The 17,487-nt window shown below is 37.4% G+C and overlaps 1 protein-coding gene across 6 annotated transcripts in view; it reads right to left on the bottom strand.

Moving 5' to 3' along the window:
• The window catches only part of LIMCH1 (LIM and calponin homology domains 1), a 337,259-nt gene that overhangs the window by 51,358 nt on the left and 268,414 nt on the right, over positions 1-17,487 (bottom strand). For 3 of the 6 annotated variants that reach the window (XM_031943867.1, XM_031943868.1, XM_031943869.1), the window contains exons 9-13: positions 13,496-13,531; positions 8,047-8,170; positions 5,955-6,112; positions 5,268-5,673; positions 254-472 (exon numbers count right to left, since the gene is read on the bottom strand). In XM_031943867.1, the coding sequence (XP_031799727.1) occupies positions 254-472; positions 5,268-5,673; positions 5,955-6,112; positions 8,047-8,170; positions 13,496-13,531 (943 nt within the window). Of the gene's footprint in view, positions 1-253; positions 473-5,267; positions 5,674-5,954; positions 6,113-8,046; positions 8,171-13,495; positions 13,532-17,103; positions 17,359-17,487 lie in introns of all 6 variants that reach the window. The other 3 variants (XM_031943872.1, XM_031943871.1, XM_031943870.1) reach the window with 2 other exon arrangements.

Raw genomic sequence — 17,487 nt, 5'->3', positions numbered from 1 at the left:
TTTTTTTTTTTTCAAACCAATTTTTGAGACCTCAGCAATATAAACAAGAAGCAAAAGTGAGACCAAGTAATTAGGTCCAAACAATGACACTATTTAAATACACTGTAAGTCATCCATAAACTACATTATATGGTCTTTTAACCCAAATCATAAAAAAAAATTGAAATTAATTTCTACAGAATTCTCCTTTTTAGCGGCCGACTTAAAAACAGAGCGATCTTACACATAATAACAAATCTTAGCTTTTCCTTACTGTCAATTCTCTGTTGAGGGAGTTTGTCTTCTTTATACTGATCTCAATGCTACTAGTGTCCTGCTTCAGTTCCACTGGGGAACCGTCCACCCTGGCCACACCTTCAAATCTCTGCGATCTAGTTAACGAGGGGGAAAATGTTGCTGTTGTACACTCTCTTTCTTTTTCTTCTTCTACTCCATTAAAAGTTTCTCCATTCACGCTGACTTTTTCATCTACCTGTAAATAGGAAAGCAGACAAAAACCATAATACAACCTAATAACCAAAGAATATGGCGACGCAAAACATTCAAATACTGAAAAACCCATAGAATTATGGAATCAAACTTGGAACCTCAAACTCAGACCCAAACAGGAAATCCTCATTATAGCATAACTGACAGTTATTTAGGTTTTGTTTGAAGGCTTCCAGGAAGAGAAAAGCTCTCTTTCTCAAGGTAGGATTTCATGGAAGGAAGGCACTAGTTATTAGATATTTTTCCAAACATCAAGTCTAAACTGATCTTTTTTTTAAAGATCCAATCACTGAAACATCCAATTCTTTCTTATTCTGATCATCAGGACCAAGCAGAACCAGATTATTTCTTCCCCTGTTCATTCTTAACTAAGCCCATGATCTTGAGATCCTCTCCCACCCTGGCTCCACTCCTCTGGATATTCTCCAATTTGTCTTAAAATATGGCACCCAGAACTGAACAGATATTCCAGATCTGACCTGAGAAGGGTAGACTACAGTGGGCCTATAATCTACTTATTCCTAGACTCAAATATCATTGTTCAGTTGTAGCCGACTCTTTGTGACCCCATTTGGGAATTTTCTTGGCAAAGATATTTGCCATTTCCTTCTCCCAACTCATTTTATACATGAAGAAACTGAGACAGTTAAGTGACTTACTCAGGGTTCACAGCTGGTAAGTATCTGAGGCTGAATCTGACCTCAGGAAGACAGGTCTTCCTAATTCCAAGCCTAGGACTACCTAGCTACTTCTCTTAATGTTGCCCAAGAGTATTTGTTCCCCACACTCATCTTGAACCTGAAAAGCCTTCTAACCACCCCACCTTCTTTTCAGAACAAATGTGTCTAGCCACAAGTTTCAATCTTATGCTTGTGAAATTAAACTTGCGTGTAAGACTTAATATTTATTCCTATTGAACTTCATCTTTTTCAGATTTGGTCCAGTGATCTAGCCCAGAAACTTCCAAACTTCCTCAGTTCATGGTGTCTTTAGTGTCTCAGTAATTTTCGCACAAACCCACCAAATCAAAAGAAACATCTACTAACCATGTTTATGAAGTTAGGTTAAATCCTAATATTTCTTTAGGGTAAGTTCTAATCTTTGCCTTTATTAAATAATCAGGTAAATTTCCTAAAAAGTTACCTAAAAATGAGGTAAATATTCCACAGCATCCTTGAATCCCCATGAATTTGCTTGGTAGTGCAGCTTGGGAACCATGGATCTCGCTCAGTATCTATATTACATGAGCATCAAATAGAAAGGGGTACTTGAAAGTTTGGGAATGTCTGAAAAACTAGAATATCTAAATTACAAGTTTTAAATTTTTACAAGAAGCTTTTGTATAGTAGTTAAAAGGTAATCAATCATCTCAATAGGCTTCTTAAAATTCTACTTTACTTTACTTTTCTTCCTGTTGTCCAGTTAGTTCTTATTACATCTCTACAGACAATCAGAACAGGTCTTTAGTACTAGGCAGGATGACAAACATTAAGTGGTCACCTTGCCTAGTATCAAAGGCCTGTTCTGATCTTTGATTTTCCTAATTCCAAATCTAATCCTCTATTCACTATTCCTCACCCTTAACAATGGTGATGATTATAGTTATTTGAGGGAAGTCGGCTAAATGTGACAACAATTGTCCATATCTACATGGCTTCTTCCCTGTTATTATTTGGTGTTTGCTGCTGTAGAATAAGATATCTTCTCTTTAGCCATCAAAGCTTCTTTTCTGCAATAAGGGGATTTCTCCAGGGAATCTCATCTCAAGTTGTTGGGACAATGGTGGGGAAGACCCAAGAAAACCTCTGGTGTTCCAGGAAGCATGGTGCCGGCCAATGAAGTATCGCTAACTCACCCCTTCCTTAAAAGGCTCCCCACCCATGTTGTTCCTCAGGCTTTACTGAAATGATCGGGGGGGGGGGGGAGAGAGAGAAACCTGAGCTTGAGATGCACAATGCACAGAACACAACCACTTCTTGCCCAGGAGCAGGTAACTTTTCTTCCTCTGTCTCATGCATTTCAACAAAACCTGGTTCTACCCTGGGATAATTCATTAAGTGAAGGGGGTGAGAATTGATAAGAGCTAACCCTATATAATCAAAAGCTTCCAGCTGCTTCTCAAATTCCAGGTTCCCATTACTCCCATTTCTCCAAGTCAATTTGTTTAGATGAATTTTGATGATGAGAGCCAATGCTGTCACCAAAAAAAAGGGGGCTAGTGATCCTATCAAACATTACTGCTGGTCATTCCTATGGGGTAGACAGAGAGAATACTGGGGAAAAAAGTAAAGGCAGAAGGGGCCTGGGGGAAGGATATCACAAAATTGGGATACAAGTCATCCATTCGAATATTCCTGTTTAAAATAAAACATTACACTATTTACACTAAAGAGAGAAAAGCAGACATTCAGGTTATCCCCTCAGAGGCAGAATTAAACAACTCATTTCCTTCTCCTGCTCTGTGTCAACTCAATATAACATCATTTTCATGAATAGCTTGATTGTTAGGGTTAAGCAGGTAATCCAACTATAAGAGAATCTTGACCATAAGAGCTCCATGTAAAACAAAGCTCTTGGTGAGCTCAGGCTGCACCCACCCACAGAAACCATTCAGGAGCTGCTTCTCCATTTCATTTCAGACTTCCTCAGCCAGTCAGATAGGTCAGGGAAATTTTCACTTGTCCTTTGAACACAAGCTATAAAACTAGGACTTGAAAAATAAAACAAATTTAACCCCGATTGCCTCAAACAGACAGACACAAATTACTTGAAGACAAAAGGAAGATGTTTTTGCAATGAAACTAAAGCCCTTTCTCTGTCTCTCTCTGTGTGTATGTGTCTCTCTCTGTCTCTGTCTCTTTCTTTCAGCAAAGGTCAGAAAGTTTAGGCTTGTGTACTTTTAAATTAAATGAGGAAGATAAACTACTTTGTGCCAACCAATTAATTTAAGTAAACAATGTTCTTGCACTCATAGTTTGAATCTCCTAGCCCTGAATTCCAGCTCTGTCTTCTGTGCAGCTATTATAACCCCATGTGGCTTGGAGTGATAATAGAAGCTGATTTTTCTTTGCCATGAAAAGGATCAGAGACAAAGGATGAATGCTCCCTTGTGATATGATCCCTACCCTTTCTCTCCAAGAATAAAGAGCAGAGTTGGAGGAGGTGGGCAAGATGCTTCAGTTTTCACAAGTTTCTTGGTTCTGGATCCAGTTTACATTTCTCTGTCCATAATCAGTTGAGCTTATAGCTTATATTGCCATCCTTCTTTTCAGAAAAAAGGGACAGCTCAGGCACTAAAAACCACTTGAGATAGCCATGTATCCTTCTGATTTGTTCACTTGTGAATCAAAATGTTGATTATTTGATCTCAGGCACCTCCCTCTTAAAGGATGTATTTACTCTTTTACAGCTTATATTGCCTTCTTAAATTATATTTTTGGAGAGTTTTTCTATCTCCTTCCAAATAATAAATTTACATTATTATAATACTTTAAAAATGGCCATATGCTTAAAATAGTCTGTATCTCACAAAAGCAGCTGGGTAATGCAGAGCATGACACTGGAAATGGACTTAAGAAAAATGTCCAAAAAACTGCTCAGAAAATAACTCCTTCAGCTTAAGTTTCCTCATTTATAAAACTGGGGATAATAACTGCACCTAATTCTCAGCATTGTTGGGATCATTCAACAACATTACATGTGTAAAGAGTTTTGTAAACATCAAAGTGCTATGGAAATGGTACCGATTACTATTATTAACCCATGTAACAACCTTGCAGCTATTATTATTCCCATTTTATGGATGAGGAAATGGAGTTTAAAAAATTAAGTGATGGGACAGCTAGGTGGCAGTGGATAGAGCACCAGCCCTGAAGTCAGGAGGACCAGAGTTCAAATGTGATCTCAGACTCTTAACACTTCCTAGCTCCATGACCCTGGGCAAGTCACTTAACCCAAGTGCCTGAGGAAAAAAAAATTAAGTGATTTGCCCCTTGCTGCATACCTACTAAATGACAGAGGGTCTTTTTGATTCCAAGTCCAGAAGCCAATATACATCACGCGCCCTCACCTGGGAAAATAGCTAGAGCCACACTGAGGGGCTGCGAATCCCTCACATTAGATATCCATGACTCTCTACCATCTCAGAGAACATATGGAATATACAGGAGCTGATCTCACAATGGAGTACATGAATTGAATCTTTGCCACTGTGGGTTAGACCAGGGCTTCTTAAACTCTTTCTACTTACTCCTCTTTTCTGACTGAGAAATTTTTATACAACTCTGGGTCTAGAGGCATCTTAAACATATACATATATAAACACACAGTTTATATGCGTATATGAGCATATGTATACATGTGCACACACAAATTTGCATATAGGGGTCTATTCGGTACATGCATACATGTGTGCATGTTTAATATATGCAATCTGTATATACATATGTATGTGTATATACACATATGCATTTATATATGATAAAATATACATATAAATATGTGTATATATATATTTTATACATATTTATATTATATATGTATATATAACATATATACATTATAATATACATTTACTGAATCCTGTTTAGGAAGCTAGGGATTAGAGGAGTAAGACCTCTTTCCTAATTCTGGTTAAACTCAAATCTTTGGAGGGACACATCCTTTGGGGTGTATATTTTTAGCTCTGTTTGCAAAGGGAACAAGTGCATGGTCTCTTCCCCCTACTCTGCCTCCCGGGGTCTGCAGTCCCATGGCGCGCTCAGGGAAGGCAGCCCTACCTTGAAGGTTTTCAGATCTGGGGCCGAGCTTTTGGGCTGGTGGTAAGGCTTGGGTGTCAGCATAGGCACTGCTTTGGGAACGAGAGTTTTGCTTGGAGACACGCTGCCTGCTGCAATGCTGGGGTCCGGTTCACCGGGGCGAGCAATGGTGGTTTCCACAGTGGCAGTGAATTTGGGAGGAGGCAGTGACTGTTGCCGCAGGTATTTCATGGGATTTGGGTCTTTCAGGGAAGATGAGTTTGGCTCTGTTGAATGGCTTCTCTCCAGAATTTTTGGCATCTCCAAGCGCTCCAGGACGGCCTCACTAATGGTGAACCTTTCGATGTACTGCTGGAGGATCCCCTCGGCCTCCTCCCGGGAGCGAGCGTTCTTGTAGGCTTCGTGGAGCTCTCTCTCCCTCCGTTCCCTAATGCAGGTAACAGAGGGAAAGCAACAACAGAGATGCCATTGAAACGCTTTGCAAAGATGATCACGAGTAAAAGCCCAGACGGGCGCTGAAGGAACAATTCAAGAACTATATTTGCAGAATAAGAATTATAGCTCTTGGACGAAACTTTTACCTTTTAGACTTATTTTTGGTTTTAGATGGATGGTTATAATAGAATATTAAATTACCACACAGTTAAGACTATAATGAAAGTTTTAAATATATATATATTTCACATTGAAAAAAATTAAAGAACCCACTTTTCCTGAACAATCTCTCTGTAGGTTTTAATGCTTTTCCTTCTTTCACTTGTTCCATCACCTCCGGCCAATAATCTTTCCATTTTTTTCCTCTCAGCTTCTTTCTTGATGAGGTCCTGAGATGCGCTTCTTCTACGGCTCTTCCAACGAGCCAGGTCCTAGAAAGGAGGAAAAGTAACAAAGTGATGCTCTCCTTCAGACATTCACGGCATCGAATGCATCCATCCTTCTCCTTAAGAGCTTTTTACTACTCACCATCCCACTTTGCTTGCAAAGTATAGTTTTGACAGTCAAGTCAACAAGCATTTATTGAGTGCTTACTATCTACCAGACACTGGGCAAAGCATTAAGATGGCCATAAATAAATAAATAATAAATAAACAAACAAAAAAATGGCAAAAACACAGCCCCTGCCCTTGGAACTCACATTCTAATGGGAGAGACACAATGCAAACACATATGTATAAATAAGATATATATGGGGTAAATGGAAGATTATTTCAGAAGGAAGTCAAGAGAAGTAAAGTGGCAGGAAATTACAAAGGGAAAGTCTCTTTAAAAAGGAAGGACTTGTACAAAGGCTTGGAAGGAAACCAGAGAGTGGAGATAAGGAGATGGAGCATTCCAATTTCCTTTTTTCTCTGGGTTGTTTAGAAATCATTAATTCCCTCATGGACAGGAAGGAATTACTACAGGTATACTACAGAAATACTATCAGTCTATTTCTCTAGAAAGAGCTCTGGAATCAATAATTTGGACAGTGGGGCCGTTCATGTGAGGGAGACATTCAGGGACTTCCATCACAATAGGATTATGTTTTTAAAATCTCTTCTATACAATTTCCATCTTCTATAGAGCAAACTATCTGTGGTAATTCTAATATTGCCATTAAGAGATCATCACCAATTAATCCCAGGTTAACACAGCTTCCTCCACTAATTTATAACTTCCAACTTAGCCCCTGAGCTCTTGTATCATTGGCTTCCATTAGCATAGTCAGATCAGGAGCATCTTCCAGAATCCAAAGCTTTCATAAAGCAAGAAATATTCTCTTCCCTGGAAAAAACTCAGGGCACAAGAGGGGAGAATATATTTAAGGAAGAAATGTGTTCAAATTCAAGTTCAGAGTTCTGACCTGATAAGTAGTTCTAGTTTTCTGATGATTAGGTAGGTATAGGAGAAGAGATGATACAGAGTTGACCTGCTGCTTTCTTTTAGGTGCTTTGTAATGAGCTATGGCAATCAAGATTCCCATGCACTATCCCGATTCCCAATTAACTCAGAGCTTTTATGACTGCCTATTCCAATATAAACTGGTCACTAATGCTAGCTCACATGAATGTGCGTAAGATTTGGGATTTTCTCAGCATGTACTTTTTCTAAGCAGGTTATAACCCATTAATGACCTATAAGATAAGTCTTCAAGCTTGTTAAACTTAGAGAATTAGGTAAGTGATTTTCCCAAGCTCCCACAGGTGAGAAGTGAATTCTGGCCTTCCTGATTCCAAGCTCAGCAACCTCAGTGACATGTTGCTACCTCTAATACTAGATTAAATTTTTTTTTAAAGCATCATGTCACATTTCTGTTCAAATACTTCAATGACTTCCTGTCTCCTAGTTTTATAATTTCACTCTTAATTTGCATTTTTCATAGCCCTTGAAGGTTGAAAACAAACTTTCTTCATGACCACCCTGTATTGTAGATGGCATGAATATTAATAAGTATGCAAGGACAAATTATGTATTATTAGTAAGTATTAAATATGAATAACAAAAATATGTAAGGACAGGGATTGCATTTTTTGGGGGGGAGAGAAAGACGGTCTTTTTATGCATTCCTAAAACTGCCTAGAACATAGAAAATACTGAATAAAGATGTGATCATATTGTGGTGATGTAGTGTCCATTTTACAGATCAGCACAACTAAGGCTTGACACAGCAAGTGATCATCACATATGAATGTGGCTATTGGGCTTTCCAGACCCACTCTCCCCAACCAATCTCCTAATTGCCAGGCCACAGTGTCCCCTTGGGTCCGGCTGCCGGGGGAGGGGAAGGGGGGGAATTCAGAGCAGCCTCGGCTGTCCTTACATCTTGCCATTTGTCGTCCTCTTCCTTCAGCTGGCTGTTGATGAATTGCAGCTGCTCCTGGCGAGCCCTGCTATGGGGCTGGGCGGCTTCTTCTTCACACCGCATATCAAGCATACTCATGCTCCTAAAAGCAAAAAATTAAAAAGTGCAACAATAAGCTGCAAGCAATCAAGCTCCCCTTTTTGGGTTTCTGAAGGATTCCACCATAGAGGGATGCTTTAAGGCAAGAGGAAAAGTTTTTTTTTCTCTTCAGAAGCAGCAGAAACTACCAATAGCAGCGATGGGGTACCCTGGAGCAGTGGTGTCAAATTCCCAAAGAAATGGGGGTGTCCTTAAATTGCACTTAAGGATCCCTGAGGATATGGCTTAGGAACTCATGGGTTTGTAGGTTTCTTTTGAATGAAAGCATTGACACATTACAATTTCATAAGAACTCCATTTTAATCTAAAATTTCTGTTTAGAGGTATCCTATTTCCAAGTTTCATTGCTTTAATCCGAATTTGCATTTTGTATAGCACTTTGACAATATGCCTTCTTCCCAAGAATTCTGGGATGGAGTAGCATAATAGGAATTAGCACGTTAACTCCTGCCTTTCCAGAGGGCAGGGACTACCTTTTGCCTTTTCTGTTTCCTAAGAGTTTAGGACACAGAGGAGAAGCCAACTAGGTGCTCACTACTGACTGACGCTGGTGCTGGAGATTCTTGGGAGAGCTAAGGGACCCGTCTGACACCTCTGCCCCAGAATACTCTACCTAAGCATGTCAGCACTACAAGCCCCAAATCCTGATTGTCTTTGCCTTTAAAGATGAGCGTGATTCATCTTTACTAAGTCATCAAAAGTGCAAAAACCAAAGAAAACTCCTTTAAAAAAATAGCAAGATATATCGGTGTTTGTCTGAAACTTCATATTTCCTTAATCTTACAAGGTATTAAAAATGAAAAGCAGAGAATGGAGGAGGGAGATCCTGGCAGGATTTGAGGATACATCCCTGGAAAAAGCTGTACAAAGTCAGTCCTGAGATTCGCATGCAATGAAAATCATTACATTATGTTCCTTGGTGTAAAGACCCTGCTCCAATCCTTTTTGAATTAATACCAGTGTGACTGAGCTATTTGAAGTATTTTTTTTAAATGGAGGAAAAGAACAAAAACTGTAAAATAATATCCACTTTCTATTTCTGAAATTCCCCCAAGGATTTGATTTTTTTTTCCTTAAAGTTGTCTCTGAACTAACTCTTTGAAGAAAATAAGGATGCAGCAATTATTAAAAATTAAATTCTAACACGCTGTGATCACACTATACTTTGCCCAAGATGTTCAGACCTTGTGCAAGAGCACAGCTGTTTACACTGTCCTTGGTTACAGTGGACAAAGAAACAACAGGATGAAAAGAGCAGCCAAAGATGAAGGAAGACTTTCCAACTTCTGAAGGATAGTCGAGGCACAGCACCAGGAAAAAGAGATATTTTATGCAAATGACAAGCATGAAGCAGAAGTTAACTATCTGTATAAACCAGCATTTAACCTCAGGTGCTGATTTTTAAAAATAGACATGCATTTTTATATGAGAGCATTTCATAGCCAAGGATAGACAACGTTAGTGAAATGCTCCAAGATAGCTATTTATAATCAGATAATCAGCAGCAGAGACACTGAATGAAGGCAAAGATCCAGGAGAAGGTACTACCCCAGAAACTAGAGATTTCCTTCTTGCATCAAATGGATTGAAGCTCAACTTTATTTCCCATGACTCAACCTACATCAGTATCTGGGGGTTACATTCCTCTTCTTGCTACAATGTCCCAGCGCTTAGCACAGCGTCAGGAACATGGTAGGTGCTTAATTAAGGCTTATTAATCACTTGACTCTTCCCCAATCATCAGGAAAATTTGTGCCTGACAACAGAGAACAAACAGCAGATCTGGTAGTGAGCTTGCCTGCCAAAGGGAAAGAAAAGTAGCTCATTTTGTTACTCCCCCAAACATGGTAAACATTTCAATTTTAATGTCTCATTATCACATGTTGGACTTAACAGTAGTCACCAAGAAAAACAGGCATATCACAAAAGAGAAGTTATAATTTCTATGGAGTGACTGATTTCTAATCTATTTTTAATTATTAGTAAAAGTTTGTGAGGCAGCTATAAGAGTTACTAAAAAAGGGGGAGAAGACTAAATTCTCAGTAACCTCACATTAAATCTGATGATTCAATATCTGCAAGGAAGGATACGATTCCTTTCCTCCTTCCCATCCCTTCCCATCCCCATCGGGTCTTACCTCTAATCAGAGCTTTTACTGCCACCTTCAATCCAATCAGTTCAACTCTGGGGTTTTAAGATATCCTGAAATCCTCACCAAGGCCCCAGAAGGAGTTTACATCTCTGAAATATGACCTTTCTTCTAACTCACTAGTGGAATGGCTGATTTAGAGGAAGACAAATGAAATCTAATTTCTAATTTAAAAATTTCCAAAAGTCAGTCTTTCAGAATGAGTCAGATTTTAATACTAGATAGCCAGCGTACCTAAAAAGGATTCCAGAAATAAAACTATATCTATATCTATAAATGTAATTTTAGATTTGGATTGGGGATTTAGAATAGGACTTTCAGAATCAGACTGACAACTGAACTAAAAAACAGACAAATGTTAAACCCTAAAGCAAAAAGAGGAACAAGCTTTCTCCCCCCCTCCAAAAAAGATAATAGCTTACTAGTTGACCCTAGTAAATGGGGTGAATACTATATCAGGCAAAATAATAAAGGGCATTGAGAACTCCTTTTCTGGTTAAACTCAAAAAAAAAAAAAAAAAAAAAAAAAAGGAACCAAAAAGGTTAAGAAATTAGTCATCATAAGCAGAAAAAAAGCTGAGTCACGAATTACAAGAGTTGCTACAATTCAGAGCCTAGATTCAATCTGTGAAAGGAGAAGTATATTTTTGGAAAAAGGAGATAGTAGAGTCCAGCAGGCTGAAGCACCCTGATATGCTGGAAATAGATTTTGTTCCTCTCAAGTGAAGTTCAATCTGTCACTATAAGTTGTCAGTACAGGTGAATTTTTCTGTAGAACCCAAGAGTCTCCCCCTAGTACAATATTATATAGAAACTCACGATTCTCTAGGGGAAAAAGTAGGTGATTTTAAAAGAGATTTTAGGAACTCTGTGTCTGATTCACAGAGTAAGAAACAAATAAATCAGGAGATTCCTGTAAGATTTAAACCTTGAATGCCTGGGAGTGAGATTGTGGGGGTGAAGCCAATATAAAATTATGGAAAAGGAGAAGCAGAAGAAATAGTCTATGTGAGATATGAACATTTTGTGTGGTTAGAAGACCATTTGGTTATCTTCAATCTCCTTGTGGCATTCCAATTTTTATCACACAGCCTGTCCTTAAAGGTCTTTCTGGGTATTGTTCCTGGGCTAGATTTCAAGACTGTGTTATTTACTGATTCCATTTTAAATCAGTAACAAGAAAAAAAATTTTTTTTGAGATTCTGAAATCTCTCAAAAGTGTTCAAATGGTATTTCAGGAAGTTTCGAAAGTCAGCACTCTTATTCAACATTTCTATATACTGCCAGCTGAGGAAGAAGCCAATCATAATCAGTAGCTCTTGCTTATTTGTTTGGTCAGCCTAGGTTTTGTAATTTAGAAATCAAAGGTTGTTTTGTTTTGCTTTGTTTTCCCCTCCTCTTTTTCTTCTTTGACTCATGAACTAACATTTTCTATGGATGAGCTGTTCTATCAAAGTTTCAGCTCCACATTCTGAAGCCTTTCTAATTTGAGAGAGTACTACCTCTTCTTGTTTAAATCTATTAAATGTATTTCAGGAAAACTGTACGACAGATAAATACTTATTCAGTTGTGTTTTCAAAGTATCAAAATGTTTCTGAACAATCAACCCCAAGCATTGAATTTTGCCTCTCAATTTCTTCCCCCACCCGTTTCTGGAAGATAAAAAAGGAAAAAGACTTATTTTGACTGAACATCTTAATAATTTCATTTCACTTGAACATAAGGAGCCACAGCTAAATTTTCTAAACTATTTCAGTGAGTATGGCCAGCTGAATTCAGTAGCTCTGTTCCTTAATGTGAATTTTCGCAATACTGAAATATGAACCAAGAATGGCAGATTGAAAAGCAATTGGTGCTTGGCTCAGACAAGGCTTACATTCCTTCAAAAAGCACCAACTGCAGTTCTAAACCAGCTGGCATCTTTTACCAGAAAAAAAAAATAACAGAAGTGTCCATTTGGAAAGACTTAATTTTACTTCTATCCTTTTAAAAGTGCTACCTTTTGTATTTTCTGCTCTTATTTAGTGGAATTTCCACTCAGCAAATATCTGTTGAGTTCCTACTATGTGCATATACAACCAGAATTCAGGCTGGAAGAGAAGAAGACTGGGAGTGTCTGGTTAATTGGTTGGTTCAAAAGAGCCTCAAGTCAGCACAACATAAAAAAATTTATCAGTGAACCTTTATCACCTAACACTACAAAAATCTAGGTGATTCAGTTCTAGGTAGAATGATCAAAAGTTTTTTAAACGGAGCTAATCCATTTTTTGGAGGTGAAAGGTAATATAATATTATTAAGGGATTAGGAAGACAACTCTCAACCTAGTGACAACTGAGCAAGTATGGCCCTCTAACTACGTAGAAAGATTCAAATCTGGGGATGTTTTCAAATTTGAGACTTTTCCCCTGTTTCTATAATGGCAAATTTAATAATGAGCTAAGAAACTTAATATTTAAAAACAAAAAAAGAGAGCAGATACTAATTATTTTCAGATTTGGTTGGAATGTGAATTTCTAACCCCTGAAAAGGATTTGTTAACTAGCAATCATATCTCCTAGGAGAGTCTTAATTTACCCTTCCAAGCTCCCCTATCCCCTACTTTAAACCACTGAACTCTAACAAAACCTCAAAGTTTTGGTCCTACAAGCTCAATAGTAACATGCAAATGTTTTGCCCAACATAGTAAGGATTTGGGCTCCGAGTCTATAATTTGTGGCTGAGAATTTATTTTCTTAGCTTAAACTTGTGGCCAAAGGAGTTACTATATTATTGTTATTCTAAGATTCAATTTATGCAAGAATGAAATACAAGACTTCTAATATATATTTTTTGGGGGGGGACGGGACTGCACAACTTGGTGGGCATAAAAAGCACTAACAATAGCACCCCACTCTGACGATGAGTGAGCATTAAGTCTGAAGCTTCAGCCACGTTGATTAGTATTCATGCGGAAGTTACTTTCTAATTCATTTCTGCTGCAAGCGAACACATGGTCTCCATCGCAACTTCAAATGCGTTCCTATCCCGAAGCAGCACGTGGAAAAAAGCCATTCAAGTTTGTCGTTGCATCCCTTGCATTTTAATTAGTGGTAAGTAACAAAACATGCAGTTTAGACTATTTCATTAAAATAATCCTATGGATGTGAGATAACTTACTCTGCGTCATCAGACACAGCAGTTCTGGGACCGTATCTACAAAACCAAATAAAAAATTAGAAAGCTGACAGTATGCAAAGTTAACATTGCAATAACATGAGCTCCAAACCTTTTTTTTGCTGAATATACTAGAAAAGAAATGTGTCATTATACAAATTTCAATATTCATCAACTATATAAATAGAAGAAAAACTTCTTAGATTTTTTTCAAGTGCTAAATTCAGGACAAAGCAAGTAAAATCCAAGAAAGGAATCAAGAAAACAATTTGTATATTACCACAAAAGACGGGCTCAGGTGATTTTCAATATTAAAAAAGAACGTAAGTCAAGTATAACCTAGAACATACAGAAAAAGCCAATGCTAAAAAATAATGTTTATTGTCATTAGTCACAATAAGAAAATTGTTAATACTTTTGTGTTTGCAGTAACAGACTATAACTGATTCCCAACATACAAGGCAGATGTCATTGACTCTTTCCTTTAGGTGTTAATACATTTACACAAATCACATCAAAGCTTATTGGCAGTATATGGGAAACAAAGCAGAGCACCAGTCAAAGGCCATCTGACAGAAACCACAATTCCTTTATAAAGCTAGCCTTGGATTTTAACCTCCTACAACCTGAAAAGGAAAGTTTCTTCAGTCATTTTGCATTTTTCTCATAATTTGGATTTATAGAAATATTATTTTTTGTAGTATAGTCACCTTGGCAGGAAAATGCAAACTTAATATTAGTTCCATCTTGCTACAAAGAATAAAAGGTTTCTCAATACAGAAAACTAATAGAATCCATCAGTATCATTTATTTTTAAAAGAAGCTCCCTTTAAATACACATCTCTTGGGGCAGCCAGGTGGTGCAATGGATAGAGCACCAGCCCAGAAGTCAGGAAGACCTGAGTTCAAATCTGATCTCAGGCATTTAACACTTCCTAGATAAGTCACTTAACCCCAATTGCCCCCAGTAAATAAATAAATGCACATCTCTCCTTAGAAAGGCCCATAAAAATGGTATCTTGCTCAAAAGTTGACTATCTCTGCCTTGTATAGATTGGTAGGGAATTTGTTATGTAATAGAAAATACCCTTTTTTTGGTTTCCAATAAACTAAATTTAGGAAAAAAAAAAAAACCACTGGCTGATCTTTAGTGATAAAATAATACATAAAAAGAGAGGCAATTTATATGGATCTCTTTCTCATAATTCCTCAAGAATTAAAAGAAGCACACAAAAAACCACACAATGTTTTAAGTGCTTTGTGGCACTATACCTTCCCCTGCAATGGCTATTATTCATGAAGAAGACAAATACGCAAATGCAACAAACAGCAAGATTGAACTGAGACAAAGTAAGATGGAGGCTGGCTAAATTAGTTGTTTTCAAATTGGTGAGGGTTCATCAATTTGGAAATAAGACTGCTCTTTCTCTCAGATTTAGACTAATAGAACCCAATTTTCAAAATGTTTATCAAATTACAATGGACTTAACATTCCAGTGAGAATCTATGAGCACTAGTGTATTCTGAGAAAAATTAGCCAGTGACTGGTTGAACATTTACTTGATTTATCCACAGGCCTGTTGGAATTATAATAGATCTAAGTTGATGATAAATTAAGAAGAACAGATACTAAACAGTGTTTTCTTGACTATCCATGATGGTGATGATATAGAGCAGAAGAACAAAGAATTCTAAATAACCTATAAGCCAGAAATAACTTACATCCCGCTATATCTTTTTTTGTGCTTAAATTTTAACATGAGTGTTTGGGGAATTTACTTTATTTCAAATAAATAGAATCATCCTATAAAGACCTACTCATGAAAAGCTTGAAAATTGTCTAGATTTGTCATTCTGTCCTCATCACTCCCCTCATAACAAACTAGAAATAAAGAATATTTTATGCCTCAGACTAAAATAAGGTATTGACTTAACACAGAGCTACTCTTGAGGGTAAAGGAAAGTTAATTAGTGCTTTGATTTCAAAGGTTTTTCTTGCTGATCCTACTGGATACATTCAAAAGAAGAGAAAATAGAAATAATACAAATTATCAGCAAAGAACTAAGTTATATAATTGGGTGCTGTCAAAAGGAAACTGAAAATGAAACATCAATGGGAAATGAAAAGAATAAACTATAATATTTTCATGAAGACTAATATTTAGGAAAGGGAATTTAACATAATCTAGTTAAAATGTGGCACATATTACATTTATATAACCTTTCAGCACTTTCAAAGTCTTTGAAAATAGTTATTTTTGATACCTATATATTTAAACTCTAAAGCAAGAAGTTAAAGCATCCCTGATAAGAAAACTCTCAAGTACAATGTATAACCATAGAATTATGCTATATAATTACACTAATCATCTCTACTTATCATAAATTTATTAGATTTATATACTTTTTCACTTATAGAGCATTGAACTTTCAACTGAAATCTGGAATTCCACATTTCCTCATCAAACTGAACTTACTCAATATTTCACTTTACATGGACTTGTTTTCAAGTAAATCAAAGATATGAATGATCATGCTATGTCTTGGTTACCTTATGTAAAAGAATTGTAAAAAGCCCAGGTCTGTTATCAACTACATGTGTGACCTAGTTTCACAAATTCTCTATGCCTCCTCTGTAAAATAAAGAAAGGAATATTTACTCTACTTTTCTTGTGAGAAGCTTATAGGGTAAAAAGAGATGTGTATTTTGAAAAAATAAAAAGCCCAAAATGAATTTTATCCTATATTTTATAACACAAGAGAGGGCATGAATCCATTATTATTCAGGAGGAAATGTTGAACTGGGGATGAATTATCTGGCATAGACTGGCAACATTTGGAAAGAGTCCTTTTCCTCCAAAAATTCCATCTTCCTGGCCAATTTCCCAAACCAATATTTGCTCTAACATATAATTAGGCAGAATTAATGCTTCTTCCCTGTGCTGACCAGGTTAAACAGATGGTTAATTGACTACTTTCACTTAGATTGGCAATCAATATAGAGTCTGGTTGATCACAATTTCAAGCAAAACATACACCTCTGAGAAAGGATCTTTTTTCATTCTTCATCCTGTACCCTAAATCAAATCATCCTGGATTCCCATACATAGTAAGCACTTAATAATATTGTCTGTAAGAGAATGATCAATACAAATAGGCTGATTTGCCTCTTGGGGCATTCATAGAGACCCATCCATCTCAGAGCTCACTTCCTTTACCCGCTGGAAGCTCCTAATATAAGACAACGTATGATACATTCAAATTCAATTTTTCCAGTTAGTAGTTAGTGATCCCATTCTATTGAAAGTTTTTTAAAAAAGGAAAATAAATAGGAATGAAGTCAGAGAATAAAAATAAGTGAAATGCAAATAAAATAAAATAAACTACTGAAAGTTTAGATGGAATGGTATAAGGATCTTAGCTACCTGTTGGACCTCTGAACACTAGAAATCATTACTTCAACTCCAGCAGATCCAATCAATTCTGGTCTTTCAATAATGAGCAACAACGGAGCTACTAAGAAATCCAACTCAACAAGCATTTATCAAGCAACATTCATCTAGAATCCATCTTGGGAACACAGTAGCAACGGCACAGCACAAGCTTCTGACCTCTCCACTTTCTTTGGAAGTCCTTTGGGAGATTCCTCCCCATCCTGTTGCTTTGCAAATGGCACCGGGAGGAACTGGTTCGACTTGGATACGGCGTGCTTAAGGAACGCTCCCGTTCTTCTAGCCATCATGTCATCTTTCTGGGGATCAGGCATTTTCCTTTGCCCCCGGGCTCCACCGCCAAGCGGGACATCATGAGTTATCGTCTTCCCAAGACTCTTTCCTGCCCCATTCATGGGGGCAACAGAGTTTGCTCTAGGAGAACACGTAGTTGGGCTAGTCACTCGGGTGGTTATTGCCAAGGCTATTTTCAGAAGCACTGCGCCCCAGGAGTAAGACCAGAGCTAATGTCCACAGCAGCGTCAGAAGCACGTACGACAGATG

The sequence above is a fragment of the Sarcophilus harrisii genome, chromosome 6 (assembly GCF_902635505.1).
Source record: "Sarcophilus harrisii chromosome 6, mSarHar1.11, whole genome shotgun sequence".
In the NCBI taxonomy this organism is placed as follows: domain Eukaryota; kingdom Metazoa; phylum Chordata; class Mammalia; order Dasyuromorphia; family Dasyuridae; genus Sarcophilus; species Sarcophilus harrisii.
This window is presented reverse-complemented; position numbering and strand designations above follow the sequence as displayed.